This window comes from Scyliorhinus torazame, chromosome 12 (genome assembly GCF_047496885.1).
Source record: "Scyliorhinus torazame isolate Kashiwa2021f chromosome 12, sScyTor2.1, whole genome shotgun sequence".
Lineage (NCBI taxonomy): Eukaryota > Metazoa > Chordata > Chondrichthyes > Carcharhiniformes > Scyliorhinidae > Scyliorhinus > Scyliorhinus torazame.
Window position 1 is genome coordinate 168,768,533 of NC_092718.1, and position 15,429 is coordinate 168,783,961.

Here is a 15,429-nt window from a genome sequence, read left to right on the forward strand (position 1 = left end):
AAAACGTGGTGCAGCACCCCCCCCCCCCCCATTAGACTTGGAACAAGTGCTGGGGAGACGTTTAAAAGGAGCGCCTCACTGATGACAGAGATTCGGTTTCCCGAGGATGAGTGTATCAGAGGCAAGCCACCACAAACGCGGCTTGAATCACATGGAAAAAAAATTGTTCAAGAGGTTGAATATTCAATGAGTACCACCAGAACTGACACTTTGAAAAATTATGGTATCATCCATTGGAATGTATGGGGATGTCCCCCACCCCATTCCCTCCACCACACCCCCCCCTACCACCAAATAAGTTGTGGGTACACATAAAACCTTTCTGCTGTAATGATCCTATTAGCGGCATGAGTATAGTTACCACCATGAAAGGATGATGTGTTCACATTGTACCCTGTCAGACTGTTGATCAGCTTTCAAATTCTCCCGTTATTTCACATTATTCTTCAAGGGAAGAGTGTACTATCAAGAAAACTCCAATTTTGAACTGACGTAGAGAAGGAAATTGGCTGTTTCTTGCCCACCGGAATACAAAGAATGACCAGTCAATCTGGCAGCCAGGACACCAGAAAATATCCCTCTCTTCTATGAATGACATCAGAGGTGGTTAACGTGTAACTGAAAGAGCAGTCAGGACCTCAGCTCAATATCTCACAAAGCCTGAACCTTCAGTCTCGATTACTGCTCAGATCCCAGCTTGGCTGTAACCTCAGATGTACAGAGCCGCAGAAAAATCAAAATAACATAAAAAGTGCAAACTCATTTGATTAAGAGGTGTGAAAATCAAATTAAACCTATTTCGGTCAAATCACTTAACCTCAGGATTTTGGTCTCAGGTGTGTTTACATTATTTCCTTCACATCTCTCAGTCAGACAGTCTAATATGAAAGCAGTGTTACATTTGTAATTATTTCAGAGGGTCTGTACCCTGACAGATTATTCGGTCTTCCTTCACTCTAGTTTAAGATATTCTTTACACAACCTAAATTGTACCCCTTTTCTTCCATATTAAAGAATCTCTACAGGCCATTCGGCCCATTGAGTCTGGACCGATCATCTGAATGAGCACCCCACCTAGGCCCCCTCCCCTGCCAAATTATAACATTTGCACCTGTGTACACTATAACAATAAACTCATTGAGAGCACATAAATGAAAGTACAAATTAAGTAAACAGAGGGATATTTGAATATTCATTTCACTGCACATCATTAAATAAAGTGTCCACTTTTCAAGTTGGCAGTTTGTGACGAGGGTTAACAAATGGGCCCGCGGGGATTTTGTCAAACCCTCACCTCGGATTCCTCTTCGGTTTTGACTGCCTCTCTCTGCAGGAGCTCCAACGCAGTCCTGGGGTTCTGTCTTTCCAGATAGGCAGCTGTGGAGACAGAAACCAGAGCCGGCCACATCAGCAGATTGTAGCGTCAAGCAATTACAGCAGCATATGCTGGTAACCTATTGTCCCTACCAAACGTATTCCCGGAGGTTTCACCACATATCTTTCCCCCAAGCTCCAGCCATTAATTGACCAACACATCAATCATTGTGACGCACCGACTTACTATGCCAATTGGAAAGCAAAAAGATTAATTACCCAATCGGATGATGACTAGCATCAACCAAACAGCCTTTTATTTCTCATTTTCAATATTTTTTATATCTGGCAAGAGAGATATTCAAAGAAAATCCAAAAAACCCACAATCTTTCTTCATGTCCCGGTCATTTTTCTCCAGGTTTGCACACAACAGTGTCCTGGAGATTGATCTTCAATACCTAGAAACCCCAGGCCAATCATGGAGGGTTGGCAACGCTAATTGTCCCCTGGACAGAATCCACCAAATTGCTGCCAACTTCCGGTGATAGACTTGGGGGGGTTTCTGTGAAAATTTACAATTTTTGCCCCTCTTGCAACCAGCAGTTGAAATGTTGGGAGTCAACACACTGTGCCACAGCATCCAGCATCCTCACACATCATCCACCATTCAGTCAATCCTCAACCTTATAGTCACATGGGGCCATTTAACAGTCACCAATAAGAAAGAGGTTGCATGAGTGGAGACAGGCAACTATCCCGAGACGGCTGAGTGATAACCTGGCAGGAAGATTGCTTCAGTTTATTTTGGTACATTGGTAGCTTCACAACCGCATCAATGGAGGCTTGAGCCATCCACTCACTGTTTACCCACCTGGAAGAGAGGATGTTAGTCCATTAATCCCATGCCGGCAATAGGCCATGCACACGCTTCTCTATCGTATATTCCATCTAACGTAATCGATCGCTGGAGGAAACATTATGCAGCACTTCTTTCTCAACCTTTTAATCTTATGTCAGTCGTCCTTAAGTGTTATACCATGAGCCCAACTGAACGCGATGATAGATTGTATCATTCTGTCTCTCTTCCCCAATTTTCAGAACATCAGTACAATAAAAATTATTCTAACTTCTACTTTCTTCCATTCATTGACCTTAAACAAAACCCCTGACTCCACCACTCAGGTGTTTGAAGTGCTGGTGAATGCAGTGCACTCACTGAGTCATCCTCAGAGACTATCACAGTGAACCTAGTTAAGGACAATGATCAACCCCATCTGTATTGCTGTTACCCATTCATATGGTAAATGGGGCAGGTTAACAATATCACAAATGCGGCAATTGCTGTAACACTGAAAAAAATCAGCACAATCAAACTGCCCTGATCATGATAAATAGTTATAATAGCAATTATAATAGTGTGAGATTTCAAACATTAAAAAAACTTGTATTTATATAACACCCTTCATATCCTTAAAGCGAATGCATTGCTTTTGAAATACACTGGGTGAGATTTTAACTCACTCAAAATCCATCCACCTATAATGTTAAAATTAGTCCACAATCATTGTTGTTACATAGGCAAATGATGCAGTCAATGTATACATAGCAACAGTCCACATATACATTAGCATACTGAAATTATTATAAGTAGATTGGGTTACATTAGCAGCGAAAAAGAGCTAAAGATGGATTATGATGAGTAGGTGAGAATTAGGTGGGTCAGAGATCAGGGGCGTCATTCTCCGCCGGTGGGAGTCTCCATTTTGCCGGCGCCCGGGGGTTTCCCGACGGCGTGGGCTGCCCCACAATGGGAAACCCCATTGACCGGCCGGTGTTACGGAGACTCCCGCCGGCCGATCGGGGCAGAAATGTGGCGGGACGGGTAGGAGAATTTCGCCCCAGGTAACTGTGTAAGTGAGTAGGTTAGATGATGGGTAGGTGGATTAGTGAGAAGGTGGGTGGGAAGACAGTACATATGTCAGATAGTTGAGTCAGGTAAGTAGATAAGTGGTCAGGGGGTTGATTATAAAAAAGGGAATGGGTTTCTTGGGGTTGGTTATTTTCTATTGTTATGCATCTAGAAGTGGGTTCTGTGTTTCCATTTCTCTGGCTCCTCGCTCACTGAGAAGGCAGGTCACTCAATCTCCTGCCAAGTTCTGTCAGGTTTTGGTCAAGAGAACATGTGTGAACCTTGATCAAGTGGTAGTACTTTCGCACCCGACTCAGAAGATCCTTGCTTCAAGGATTTGAGGACATCACCTCAGCTGAAACCTCTGTGTCGAGGCAGCTGTGATAAGATGTTAAACCAAGGCTCCTGCACCTCATCAGGAGGATGAAAAAGATCCCTTCGACCACCATAACAAAGTCTCAGGTCATTTGTCTCCTTGCTGTTTGTGGGACCTTTCCTGTGCATAAATTGTCAGCCGGGTTTGTTGACATTGCAACGGCGACTGGGATTCGAAAGTATTTCATTGGCTATAACTTCCTTTGAGACATTTCAAGATTTTGAACAATGCTTTGTAAATATGTAGGTTTTTAGAACGGTCGCTCAGCCTCTGGTGGAAGTACCACAACCATTTGAACTGAATTTTAAATAGCGTGCTCTCATCAGACTATTAGAGCAGTTAAATTGTTTGATTTATTTATAAACCGGCATAGGTTCTGAGAACAGCTGTGTGCGCCTGCTTACCTATACTTGTGGAGAGGCCCCACAGCTACAGGATAAAAGCAGATGGGAGTAGCCACCGAGCTGAGCTTCTGTAATGAGGAGATAATGAGGATGCACTTCTGCACACAAACAATGCACAGGGGAAATCCTACCAAGTGACCATGAAATAAGCTCCACCGCGACTACCATCTGCTTCTGTGACTTCATCCATCTGCTTCATGGGCACCATCTGTGAACCTCACAGAAACCTCGACGGTGGCGTGTGTCTGTTGCCAGGAGCTGGCAGCCTCTGGCAAGTGCCAAACAATCAAATCAGTGTGGGTTTGTTGCCAGTGTCAGCATTTCCCCCTTAGCTCCAAGTCAGCCACCCGAGGTGAGTCAATCCCCTCCCGGGCGATTTGATTGGTTACTTGACAGTCAACCGCTGATATGTCTCAGGCAACAAGTGGGGATTAATAACCAGCAAGCACTGATCAGAAACCATGGAACACATCACGCAAGTGGAGTGGTCGAGTTATTGGAGAGGCAGAGCAATGCTTATGCTGCTACACCAGTAATTTCGAGACCTAGATTAATAATTCCACCCTTTGGCAATTTGAGAACTTAAATTCTGTTTTAAAAATCTGCAAATAAAAAGCTGATATCAGTAAAGTGACCATGAAGTTGTGAGATTGTTGTTCACGGCTCCAGGGTCCCATGTTCGATTCTTGGCTTGGGTCAATGTCTGTGGAACTGTACGTTCTCCCCGTGTCTGCGTGGATTTCCTCCGGGTGCTCTGGATTCCACCCTCAAGTACTGAAAGACGTGCTGTTAGGTAATTTGGACATTTTGAATTCTCCCTCTGTGTACCCGAACAGGCGCTGGAGTGTGGCGACTAGGGGCTTTTCACAGCAACTTCATTGCAGTGTTAATGTAAGCCTACTTGTGATAATAAAGATTATTATTATAAATCCAATTTGTTCACTAATGTCATTTAAGGACATCTGCCTGGCTGTTCTTGTCTGCTTGGCTGTATCCACTCTGTTGACTCTTACTGGCCTAGCTCAGCTGGATCAAAACCACCATCCAGCGATTCAAATCTTTCACCACCTTCTTCAGGGTAATTACTAACTATCATTAAGTGCTGACCTTTTCAACAAAGTCCACATCCCAAGAATTATTTCTTAAAATGGATCAGTGGAAAAGACTGAGCTAATCCAGATTAAACTGTGGTTTAATTTAGGTCCTGCTTGTGGTGGGCATGTTCCCTTTATGGTTTCAAATGTTGTCACCGTGTGGATTGAACAGTGTGATGTGACACATTGCAAAGATGTTCAAGCACAATGCCTATCTGTATGTTAATTCCAGTCTGCATATTGCATTGATCCATGTGATACTCGGGTGGAATCTTCCTCAGCCGCTGATGCTGGGAGTGGGAAGGAAGTTCTTTGACAAACAGTCATCCAGACTCAAAACGTTAGCTCCCTTCTCTCTCCACAGATGCTGTCAGACCTGCTGAGGTTGTCCAGCAGTTTTTGTTTTTATCTCCTTCTGTGGTTTGGTGTCAAATTTTGCTCGATAGTGCTCCTGATGTTTTACCACTGAAATGTACTAGATAAATGCAAAATGTTCGATCACATTTGTCAAGAGTTTTTGCTGAGTCACAGCTCGATTAGTGCAGCAGTGCCTGAAAGGTGTCACACGAGGAGTCTTGTGGTAACAAGTGTCTGACCTTCACTCACTCTTCCGTGAGGTTAATAAAAGCAAGCAAATGATTTTGATCAGCCTCCCACACAGCAATTGGAGGCAGCGTGAGATTACGGCAGCAATGTGGCGGAGCATGGTTCAAACATTCACGCAAGTGATGGTATTTACTCCGTCATTTCTGGAGATCCTATTATTGTTGACAACTATTTTAAACTGTCAACGCTCATGAAAACATCTCCTCCCTCCTCTCCCCCCCCCCCCCCCCCCACACACACACACACACACACCCTGGCTATTTTCCTGCCCTCTTCCCCTGAAGGTGCTGAATGTCAGTGGAGCACTCAGGAACAGGAGTCTGTCCCATCACTGGTTGTCTTGATTCACCTTCGAAACATGTGATCTGATCCGTTGAAATTTCAATTAGCCCAGCATCCCTTTTGGGGGATGCTAAGTCCACATTTCCACTGTCCTTGTCTGGAAGAACTGCTTCTTGATTTCGCTCTTAAACAGTATCACTCTACTTTTAAGATGATGCCACCAACTCTTTCTGGATTGCCCACAAGACAAGCAGCCTCTCTGTGTCAACCCTATCAAATGTTTTCATCATGTTCAACACATTAATTAGATGGGAACTCAAGGGAATGCAAGCTAAATTGACATAACCTATCCTAATAATTTAACCTTTTTTATTCCCATGTTGTATTCTCTCTCCATTGGTCACATTTCATGCTTGTGTTTTAACTGTGATAACTTGATTTTTCCATTAGCTGGTGGCAACTTGTATTATAAATAGGCTGATGTTAAAATAATGCAAATTGGAAAATTTAGACTGCGATATAAACCAGCTTGGAGGCTGAACTTAATTTTTATTGCTACCTAGTGATACAGCCCATTGGGGGTTGTAACCACTGCTGTCCAACTGTTCCTTTCATCTGTGTGTGTGTGTGTGTGTGTATTTTTTTTGTGTGGTGTTTGATTCTTGTGTGTATATTTTGAGTGTTTTGTGTGTACATTTGAGTGCGGATGCATTTTATATGTGTGGTGTGCGTATTGTGTCAAGTGTGTTTGTGTGAGGTGTGTGTTTGTGTGTGCGTGCTTGTGTGTGTGCAGGTATACAGGAAAAGGCTGACTATAATCAATATTCGGGGGAGGTGATGGCAAGGCAGCACGTTTCAGAAGGAGAGTTGCTTACCCAGTTTTCTCTGCTTGTACTCATAAATTACAGTCACCTCCTGCAACTCCTGGTATTTCTTGGCCAAATGCAGTTTCTTGTCATCTAGCCGAGGCTGCAAACTGAGATTATCTTCAGCCATCCTACGGTTACCGGCTAGAATCATCTCTCGCTCCAACTGCAGTGTCTGTAACTGGAAATAGAAACACACACACTTTAACCCCAGAAATTCACCAACACCACATGTACCGGATGATGGTTTGGACCAAAGTTTTCCCTGTGCATTCTGAATAATGTGTATGCTTTGATGTATTTTGGGTTGTGCATTCCACTTGCACAATTACATTCCATTGGCATTGATGGACATCAGGATGCTTTTCAATGCATTTTGAGGCGAACGTTCCTGCCCAGTTAATGGGTTTAAAGTTGCCAATCTGCATGCTCTTTCTGCAATGATGGATTTTGTAACAATTATAACAATGCAGCACGACAAATACAATAAGAGTGATCATGGCGCACCTCCTCTGGCAGTGGGATTCTCCGTTCCCGCAGCCCACCAATGGGGATCCCCATTGTGGCCACACCACGTCGCCAGGAAACCCGCGGGTGAGGGTGTGCTGCTGGCGGACCGGAGGATCCCACCGATGGAGAATTCCGCTGGTTGTGTTTGAGCTTGGTAAAATCATGTCATTAATGGGAGGAGCGAGTGTACCAGGCATCTTGCAGAAAAGCAGTTGAATTGAGTTTTAGAGAGGGATGTGAGCGCTATCGTGTCTCACTGCCCTGCCGAGTCTCACTGCCCTGTCGAGGCTCACTGCTCTGTCGAGTCTCACTGCCCTGCCGGGTCTCACTGCCCTGTCGAGGGTCACTGCTCTGCCGAGTCTCACTGCCCTGTCGAGGCTCACTGCCCTGCCGAGTCTCACTGCCCTGCCGAGTCTCACTGCCCTGCCGAGTCTCACTGCCCTGCCGGGTCTCACTGCCCTGTCGAGTCTCACTGCCCTGTCGAGTCTCACTGCCCTGCCGGGTCTCACTGCCCTGCCGGGTCTCACTGCCCTGCCGGGTCTCACTGCCCTGCCGGGTCTCACTGCCCTGCCGGGTCTCACTGCCCTGTCGAGTCTCACTGCCCTGCCGGGTCTCACTGCCCTGCCGGGTCTCACTGCCCTGTCGAGGGTCACTGCCCTGTCGAGTCTCACTGCCCTGCCGGGTCTCACTGCCCTGTCGAGTCTCACTGCCCTGTCGAGTCTCACTGCTCTGCCGAGTCTCACTGCCCTGTCGAGTCTCACTGCCCTGTCGAGTCTCACTGCCCTGTCGAGTCTCACTGCCCTGCCGGGTCTCACTGCCCTGCCGGGTCTCACTGCCCTGTCGAGGGTCACTGCCCTGCCGAGTCTCACTGCCCTGTCGAGTCTCACTGCCCTGCCGGGTCTCACTGCCCTGCCGGGTCTCACTGCCCTGCCGGGTCTCACTGCCCTGTCGAGGGTCACTGCCCTGCCGAGTCTCACTGCCCTGTCGAGTCTCACTGCCCTGTCGAGTCTCACTGCCCTGCCGAGTCTCACTGCCCTCTCGAGTCTCACTGCCCTGCCGAGTCTCACTGCCTTGTCGAGTCTCACTGCCCTGTCGAGTCTCACTGCTCTGCCGAGTCTCACTGCCCTGTCGAGTCTCACTGCCCTGCCGGGTCTCACGGCTCTGTCGAGTCTCACTGCCCTGCCGGGTCTCACTGCCCTGCCGGGTCTCACTGCCCTGCCGGGTCTCACTGCCCTGTCGAGTCTCACTGCTCTGCCGAGTCTCACTGCCCTGCCGGGTCTCACTGCCCTGTCGAGTCTCACTGCCCTGTCGAGTCTCACTGCTCTGTCGAGTCTCACTGCCCTGCCGAGTCTCACTGCCCTGCCGAGTCTCACTGCCCTGTCGAGGGTCACTGCCCTGCCGAGTCTCACTGCCCTGCCGAGTCTCACTGCCCTGCCGAGTCTCACTGCCCTGTCGAGTCTCACTGCCCTGCCGAGTCTCACTGCCCTGTCGAGGCTCACTGCCCTGTCGGGTCTCACTGCCCTGCCGAGTCTCACCGCCCTGCCGAGTCTCACTGCTCTGCCGGGTCTCACTGCCCTGTCGAGTCTCACTGCCCTGTCGAGTCTCACTGCCCTGTCGAGTCTCACTGCCCTGCCGGGTCTCACTGCCCTGTCGTGTCTCACTGCCCTGCCGAGTCTCACTGCCCTGTCGAGTCTCACTGCCCTGCCGAGTCTCACTGCCCTGCCGAGTCTCACTGCCCTGCCGAGTCTCACTGCCCTGCCGAGTCTCACTGCCCTGCCGAGTCTCACTGCCCTGCCGGGTCTCACTGCCCTGCCGGGTCTCACTGCCCTGCCGAGGGTCACTGCCCTGTCGGGTCTCACTGCCCTGCCGAGTCTCACTGCCCTGCCGAGTCTCACTGCCCTGCCGAGTCTCACTGCCCTGCCGAGTCTCACTGCCCTGCCGAGTCTCACTGCCCTGCCGAGTCTCACTGCCCTGCCGGGTCTCACTGCCCTGCCGAGGGTCACTGCCCTGTCCAGATGATAACAGTGAGAAATTTCATAAAATAATTTGTGAGGGGCCGCACGTGGGGCAGTGGTTAGCACTGTGACTGCGGCGCTGAGGACCCGGGTTCGAATCCCGGCCCTGGGTCTCTGTCCATGTGGAGTTTGCAAATTTTCCCCGTGTCTACGTGGGTTTCACCCCCACAACCCAAAGATGTGCTGGTTAGGTGGATTGGCCACGCTAAATTGCCCCTTAATTGGAAAAAAGATAATTGGCTACTCTAAATTTATTTTTAAAAAAGAAAATAATTTGCGAGGATATCGGTCCTAAAAAGGATATTTTACACCAGACGCAACAAATAACCCAACTCCAGCACAGTTCAGAACGCTCATCAGTCCACACGATTACACGGAGAAGACCAACAAACATTCATACAATTGGTTTGGATTATAATCGTGCAGTCAGCGCCTCCCAAGACATTAACAATGGAGGATAAAAAAGCAATACCAAAAGCAGAGGATCTCAGGATAACAGGGACCAGGATATGGCCATGAGCACCTGGTCTACCTGCGCACTCCCTTCACCACAAGACAAAAAGGGACAAAAGCTGCTCATTCAAAACCTCACTCGGTCTCGAAGGATATTCCAGCCAAGAAGGAATATCCCAGCATAAGAGGGCAACCGGATACTGACCACACTACAAGACCTGGCCCGCCCCGGAAACACTTTCACACACAGGAGTCAGTAAACCAAGGGCGCCCACACCATGCCCAGACTCACTACACACTGACCTCACTCCTCTCTTAACTACATCCAAGGCAGTGCACCAGCTCCATCGACACTGGAAGATTAATGTCCTCCATCGAGGAGACCCCACTACCAAGGAGAAGTAGAATCGTCAAAACACCTATCAAGTGAACACCTGGGGATGGGTACAGTCCTCCCCCCACCCCGACATGATAAGGGAAACCCCGCTGAGACAATATGAAACTGGAGCCTGCATCAGCATTCTACCTACCCAAGTAAGGAAAATAAACCCCCAAAGGAAAGGATTGGTCAAAGAAAGCCAGATAAGGACCAGCACCATACGCCAACACAAAATGGATGCCAGAGGAGACCCGGCTTCAAAAGGAGGGCATTCAGGAAGTCACTGTATAAGACCACTTGGAAGCCACGGTGCGGAGTGCGACGAAAATAAACGAGGTATTCAAGGCCTTCTGTGAGGAGCTGTACAGATCCCAGCCCCCAGCGGGGGAAGAGGGGATGAGACGATTCCTAGACCAGCTGAGATTCCCGAGGGTGGAGGAGCAAGAGGTGGCTGGTTTGGGGGCACCAATTGGGTTGGAGGAGCTGAGCAAGGGTTTGGGGAGCATGCAGGCGGGGAAGGCCCCGGGACCGGACGGGTTCCCGGTGGAGTTCTACACGAAGTACGTAGACCTGTTGGCCCCGCTACTAGTGAGGACCTTTAATGAGGCAAGAGAGGAGGGGACCCTGCCCCCGACAATGTCGGAGGCGACGATTTCTTTGATCCTAAAGCGGGACAAGGACCCACTGCAATGTGGATCGTACAGGCCGATCTCGCTCCTCAACGTGGATGCTAAGTTGGTAGCAAAAGTGCTGGCCACGAGGATCGAGGACTGTGTCCCAGGGGTGATCCACGAGGACCAGACGGGATTTGTAAAGGGCAGGCAACTAAACATCAATGTGCGGCGGCTCTTAAACGTGATAATGATGCCATCGGAGGAGGGAGAGGCGGAGATAGTGGCAGCTATGGACGCGGAGAAGGCCTTTGACCGAGTAGAGTGGGAGTACCTCTGGGAGGTGCTGCGTAGGTTTGGGATCGGGGGAGGGTTTATCAGTTAGGTTAAGCTCCTTTACAGGGCCCCGGTGGCGAGTGTAGTGACGAACTGGCGGAGGTCGGAGTACTTTCGGCCGTACCGAGGGACGAGGCAGGGGTGCCCCCTGTCCCCCCTGTTGTTTGCATTGGCGATCGAACCCTTGGCCATGTCATTGAGGGAGTCTAGGAAATGGAGGGGGGTGATCCGAGGGGGAAAAGAGCATCGGGTGTCGCTTTATGCGGATGACCTGTTGCTATATATGGCGGATCCAATGGAGGGGATGGTGGAGGTCATGCAGACTCTAAGGGAGTTTGGGGAGTTTTCGGGCTATAAGCTCAATGTAGGGAAGAGTGAGCTTTTTGTAGAACAGGCAGGGGACAAAGAAAGGGGGATAGGGGATCTACCGCTGAGGAGGGCAGAGGGGAGCTTTCGGTACCTGGGGATCCAGATAGCCAGGAGTTGGGGGGCCCTACATAAACTGAATCGGACGAGGCTGGTGGAGCAAAATGGAGGAGGACTTCAAAAGATGGGACTTGTTACTGCTCTCGCTAGCGGGTAGAGTGCATTCGTTCAAAATGGTGGTCCTTCCGAGGTTTCTGTTTGTGTTTCAGTGCCTTCCCATCGTGATCATCAAGGCCTTTTTAAGAGAGTAGGTAGGAGTATTATGGGGTTTGTGTGGGCGAATAGGACCCCGAGAGTAAGGAGAGGATTCCTGGAACGCAGTAGGGTCCGAGGAGGGTTGGCGCTGCCAAACCTAGGGAGCTACTACTGGGCAGCAAATGTGGCGATGATCCACAAGTGGGTGATGGAGGGAGAGGGGGCGGCATGGAAGAGGGTGGAGATGGCGTCCTGTAAAGGAACGAGCCTAGGGGCATTGGTGACGGCACCGCTGCTGCTTTCGCCGTCAAAGTATACCACGAGCCCGGTGGTGGAGGCAACGGTAAGGATCTGGGGCCAGTGGAGACGGCACAGAGGTGCAATGGGAGCCTCGGTGTGGTCCCCGATCAGGGGTAACCACCGGTTTGTCCCGGGGAGGATGGACGGGGGGTTTTAGAGCTGGCATCGGGCGGGTATTAGAAGAATGGGGGACCTGTTCATTGACGGGACGTTTGCGAGCCTAGGGGCACTGGAGGAGAAGTTCGAGATACCCCCGGGAAGTGCCTTTAGATATATGCAGGTGAGGGCGTTTGTGAGGCGACAGGTGAGGGAATTCCTGTTGCTCCGGCACAAGAAATTCAAGACAGGGTGATCTCGGGTGTATGGGTCGGGGACGGCAAGGTGTCGGCAATATACCAGGAGATGAAAGAAGAGGGGGAAGCGCTGGTAGAGGAGCTGAAGGGTAAATGCGAGGAGGAGCTGGGGGAGGAGATTGAGGAGGGGCAATGGGCTGATGCCCTAGGGAGGGTTAATTCCTCCTCCTCCTCATGTGCCAGGCGTAGCCTGATACAATTTAAGGTGGTTCACAGAGCGCACTTGACGGGGGCGAGGTTGAGTAGGTTCTTTGGGGTAGAGGACAGATGTGGAAGGTGCTCAGGGAGCCCGGCGAACCATGTCCATATGTTTTGGTCATGCCTGGCACTGGAGGGATTCTGGAGAGGATTGGCGGGAGCAATATCTCAGGTGGTGAAAGTCCGGGTCAAGCCAAGCTGGAGGCTAGCAATATTTGGAGTAGTGGACGAGCCGGGAGCGCAGGAGGCGAAAGAGGCCGGCATTCTGGTAGCCCGGCGAAGGATCTTGCTAATGTGGAAGGAGGCGAAGCCCCCCAGCGCGGAGGCCTGGATAAACAACATGGCGGGGTTCATAAAGCTGGAGAGGATTAAGTTTGCCTTGAGAGGGTCTGCGCAGGGGTTCTACAGGCGGTGGCAACCATTCCTAGACCATCTCGCGGAGCGTTAGAGGAAGGTCGGTCAGCTGCAGCAGCAACCTGGGGGGGGGACGGGGACGTCCTGTGAGGGGGAGGGGGGAGGGAGGGGGGAATGGGGGCTTGCCAGGGAGGGTGGATGAGCAAGAGAAAACATGAAGGATTTGGGAAACTGGCACGTCCGGGAGAGGGCCAGTATACAAAGCTGTGTAACATATCGTTTTTACCATGTATATATCTTGCTCTGTGCGATTTCTTGTTATTTTGCTACGAGGGGGGGGGTTATTGTTTGTAAGGGGGAAAAATTGTGTTAAAAAACTTTAATAAATATTTTTTTTTTTTAAAAAGACCACTTGGAAGAGGGTGCCTATCCTCCCCACTCCGTCTACCCTCGAACCGACGAAGGGCTTCAACATGCTGATCCACAGCACTCAAGACTCTCACTCAAACCCTGCAACCCACGGGCTACTTCATTTCCAGTGCAACCCTTTCTCAAGAGGGGGAGTAGACCAGGAACCTCCAAAAGGGGACAACTTGGGGAAGGGAAACTCACTCCACCACCCAGTAAATCCCCCGCCTGCCCCAGGTAAACACAATTACTCCTGCCCTACCCAACTCGATCAAGCAACCACTGCCACTACCCACGTGGCCAAGAGAGTATTGAAAAAGACAAACTAGGATTAGCTGACCACCCCAGGCGTACGCCGTGCCACATTTCATCCACTGCAACAACTCCAAAGACACCAACCACAAAGGAAGAATCACAAGGAAGCCAGTCCTCTCTGGGATACATGCTCTGTCCAGACGTTCGTAGGAAATGAGCACGGATTCCATAAACCCAAAGTAACAAAACAAAATGACACAGATAGTTCTAACTGGGGGCTTTCCTCATCCACAGTGAGCACTTACATAAACATATCACCCACTACCACACCAACCATCCACCCACCACCCTGCCATGGATCTACCCATCCGCTCCATAAACGAGGTGAGGGGTGTCTAAAATGTACTCCCTCTTTGTAAATGCAAGGATTACAGCACAATTAAAAGAAGGCAAGACTATACACAAACCTCAACTCACATTGCCAGGCAACCACCGTCTTGGTGCTCAGAGATTTTACAACCTTGTCAGGAAATAAGACAATGACATAAAATCAGCAGCACAGTCACAAAGGAAGAAAGTTCAGGATTATTGATGAACTGAAGGATAATCGCACAATCCACTAGTCTGGAAAGACCAAAGCCATGACAGGCTGGTCGAGCAGCATTCAGGATCCCTCCAAAGCTCAATTGAATGAACTGCCTACACCTCCACCTCGCCGTTGCCCAGACGCCCAGACAGCAAGAAACCTAGGCCTCAGCTGGAGACCCGACACATCCAGCCACCTCCAACTCCCCTCAACGAGCATCGGTGACAAGACAACGCAAGACCAGTGGTCGGGGTTTCCGACCAACCTCAGACCTCAAAGACCAGATATAATGGGCGGGATTCTCCTTTCCAGAGACTAAGTCCCTACGTCGGCGGGAAAACCAGTGCGAACTACTCCGGCGTCAACAGCCCCCGAATTTGCAGAATTCTCCGCACTTCCAGGGGCTAGGTGGACACCGGAAGGGTAGGCGCTGTGCCAGCCAGTGGCGAAGGGACTGCGCAAGTCTGCGCATGCGCCAAGGGGCCGGCGTGATTCCCGCGCATTGCAGGAGCCCGACGGGGGCCGGCGAGGAAGGAAGGAGTGCCCCCACGGCACAGGCCCGCCCACAGATCGGTGGACCCCGATCGCGTGCCAGGCCACCGTGGGGGCCCCCCCCGGGTCGGATCCCCCAGCGCCCACCACCCCCCCCCCCCTCCCGAGGACCACCCCCGCCGACTTACCTGCCAGGTCCCACCATGTGGGACCATGTCTAATCCACGCCGGCGGGACTGGCCAATAATGGGCGGCCGCTCGGCCCATCGGGGCCTGGAGAATTGCCAGGGGGGCCGCTGTCAACGGACCACGACTGGCGTGGCTTGAAAACCTATCCCGCCCGAAAACCGGCGCCGGAGAATACGGCAGCCGGCGTCGGGGTGGGTTTCACGCCGCCCCCCGGGGATTCTCCGACCCGGCGGGGGGGGTCGGAGATTCCCGCTGATAATGTCTATCAAACTCAAAACGCCCAACTTTCAAGTCAAGATTACGAAAGCATGGCAGCTAATTCTCATAATGGGCCGGGAACTCATTGCCTGCCCCTCTCAAGAGACTGGGGACACGAACACTCCCTGTCTGGCCCCAACTCCCTGAATCAGTCAGGATAAACAATATACCACGCAACAGGATTTCCAAGGACTGAAGGCAAGCCCTCACCAGGGAGACTGCCCCATCAAGCAATAGGATTCTTTTCTCCACTTCCGCT

General features: G+C 50.6%; 1 protein-coding gene and 1 long non-coding RNA gene across 2 annotated transcripts in view; one reads left to right on the forward strand and one right to left on the reverse strand.

Moving 5' to 3' along the window:
- Positions 1-798, forward strand: part of LOC140386729 (uncharacterized) — an 87,637-nt gene extending 86,839 nt beyond the window's left edge. The window contains exon 3 of the long non-coding RNA XR_011933660.1: positions 452-798. This is a non-coding gene — a long non-coding RNA (uncharacterized lncRNA). The remainder of the gene's footprint in view (positions 1-451) is intronic.
- The window catches only part of LOC140386727 (vacuolar protein sorting-associated protein 37D-like), a 69,057-nt gene that overhangs the window by 26,817 nt on the left and 26,811 nt on the right, over positions 1-15,429 (reverse strand). The window contains exons 2-3 of the mRNA XM_072469344.1: positions 6,862-7,033; positions 1,295-1,377 (exon numbers count right to left, since the gene is read on the reverse strand). Of these exons, the coding sequence (XP_072325445.1) occupies positions 1,295-1,377; positions 6,862-7,033 (255 nt within the window). The remainder of the gene's footprint in view (positions 1-1,294; positions 1,378-6,861; positions 7,034-15,429) is intronic.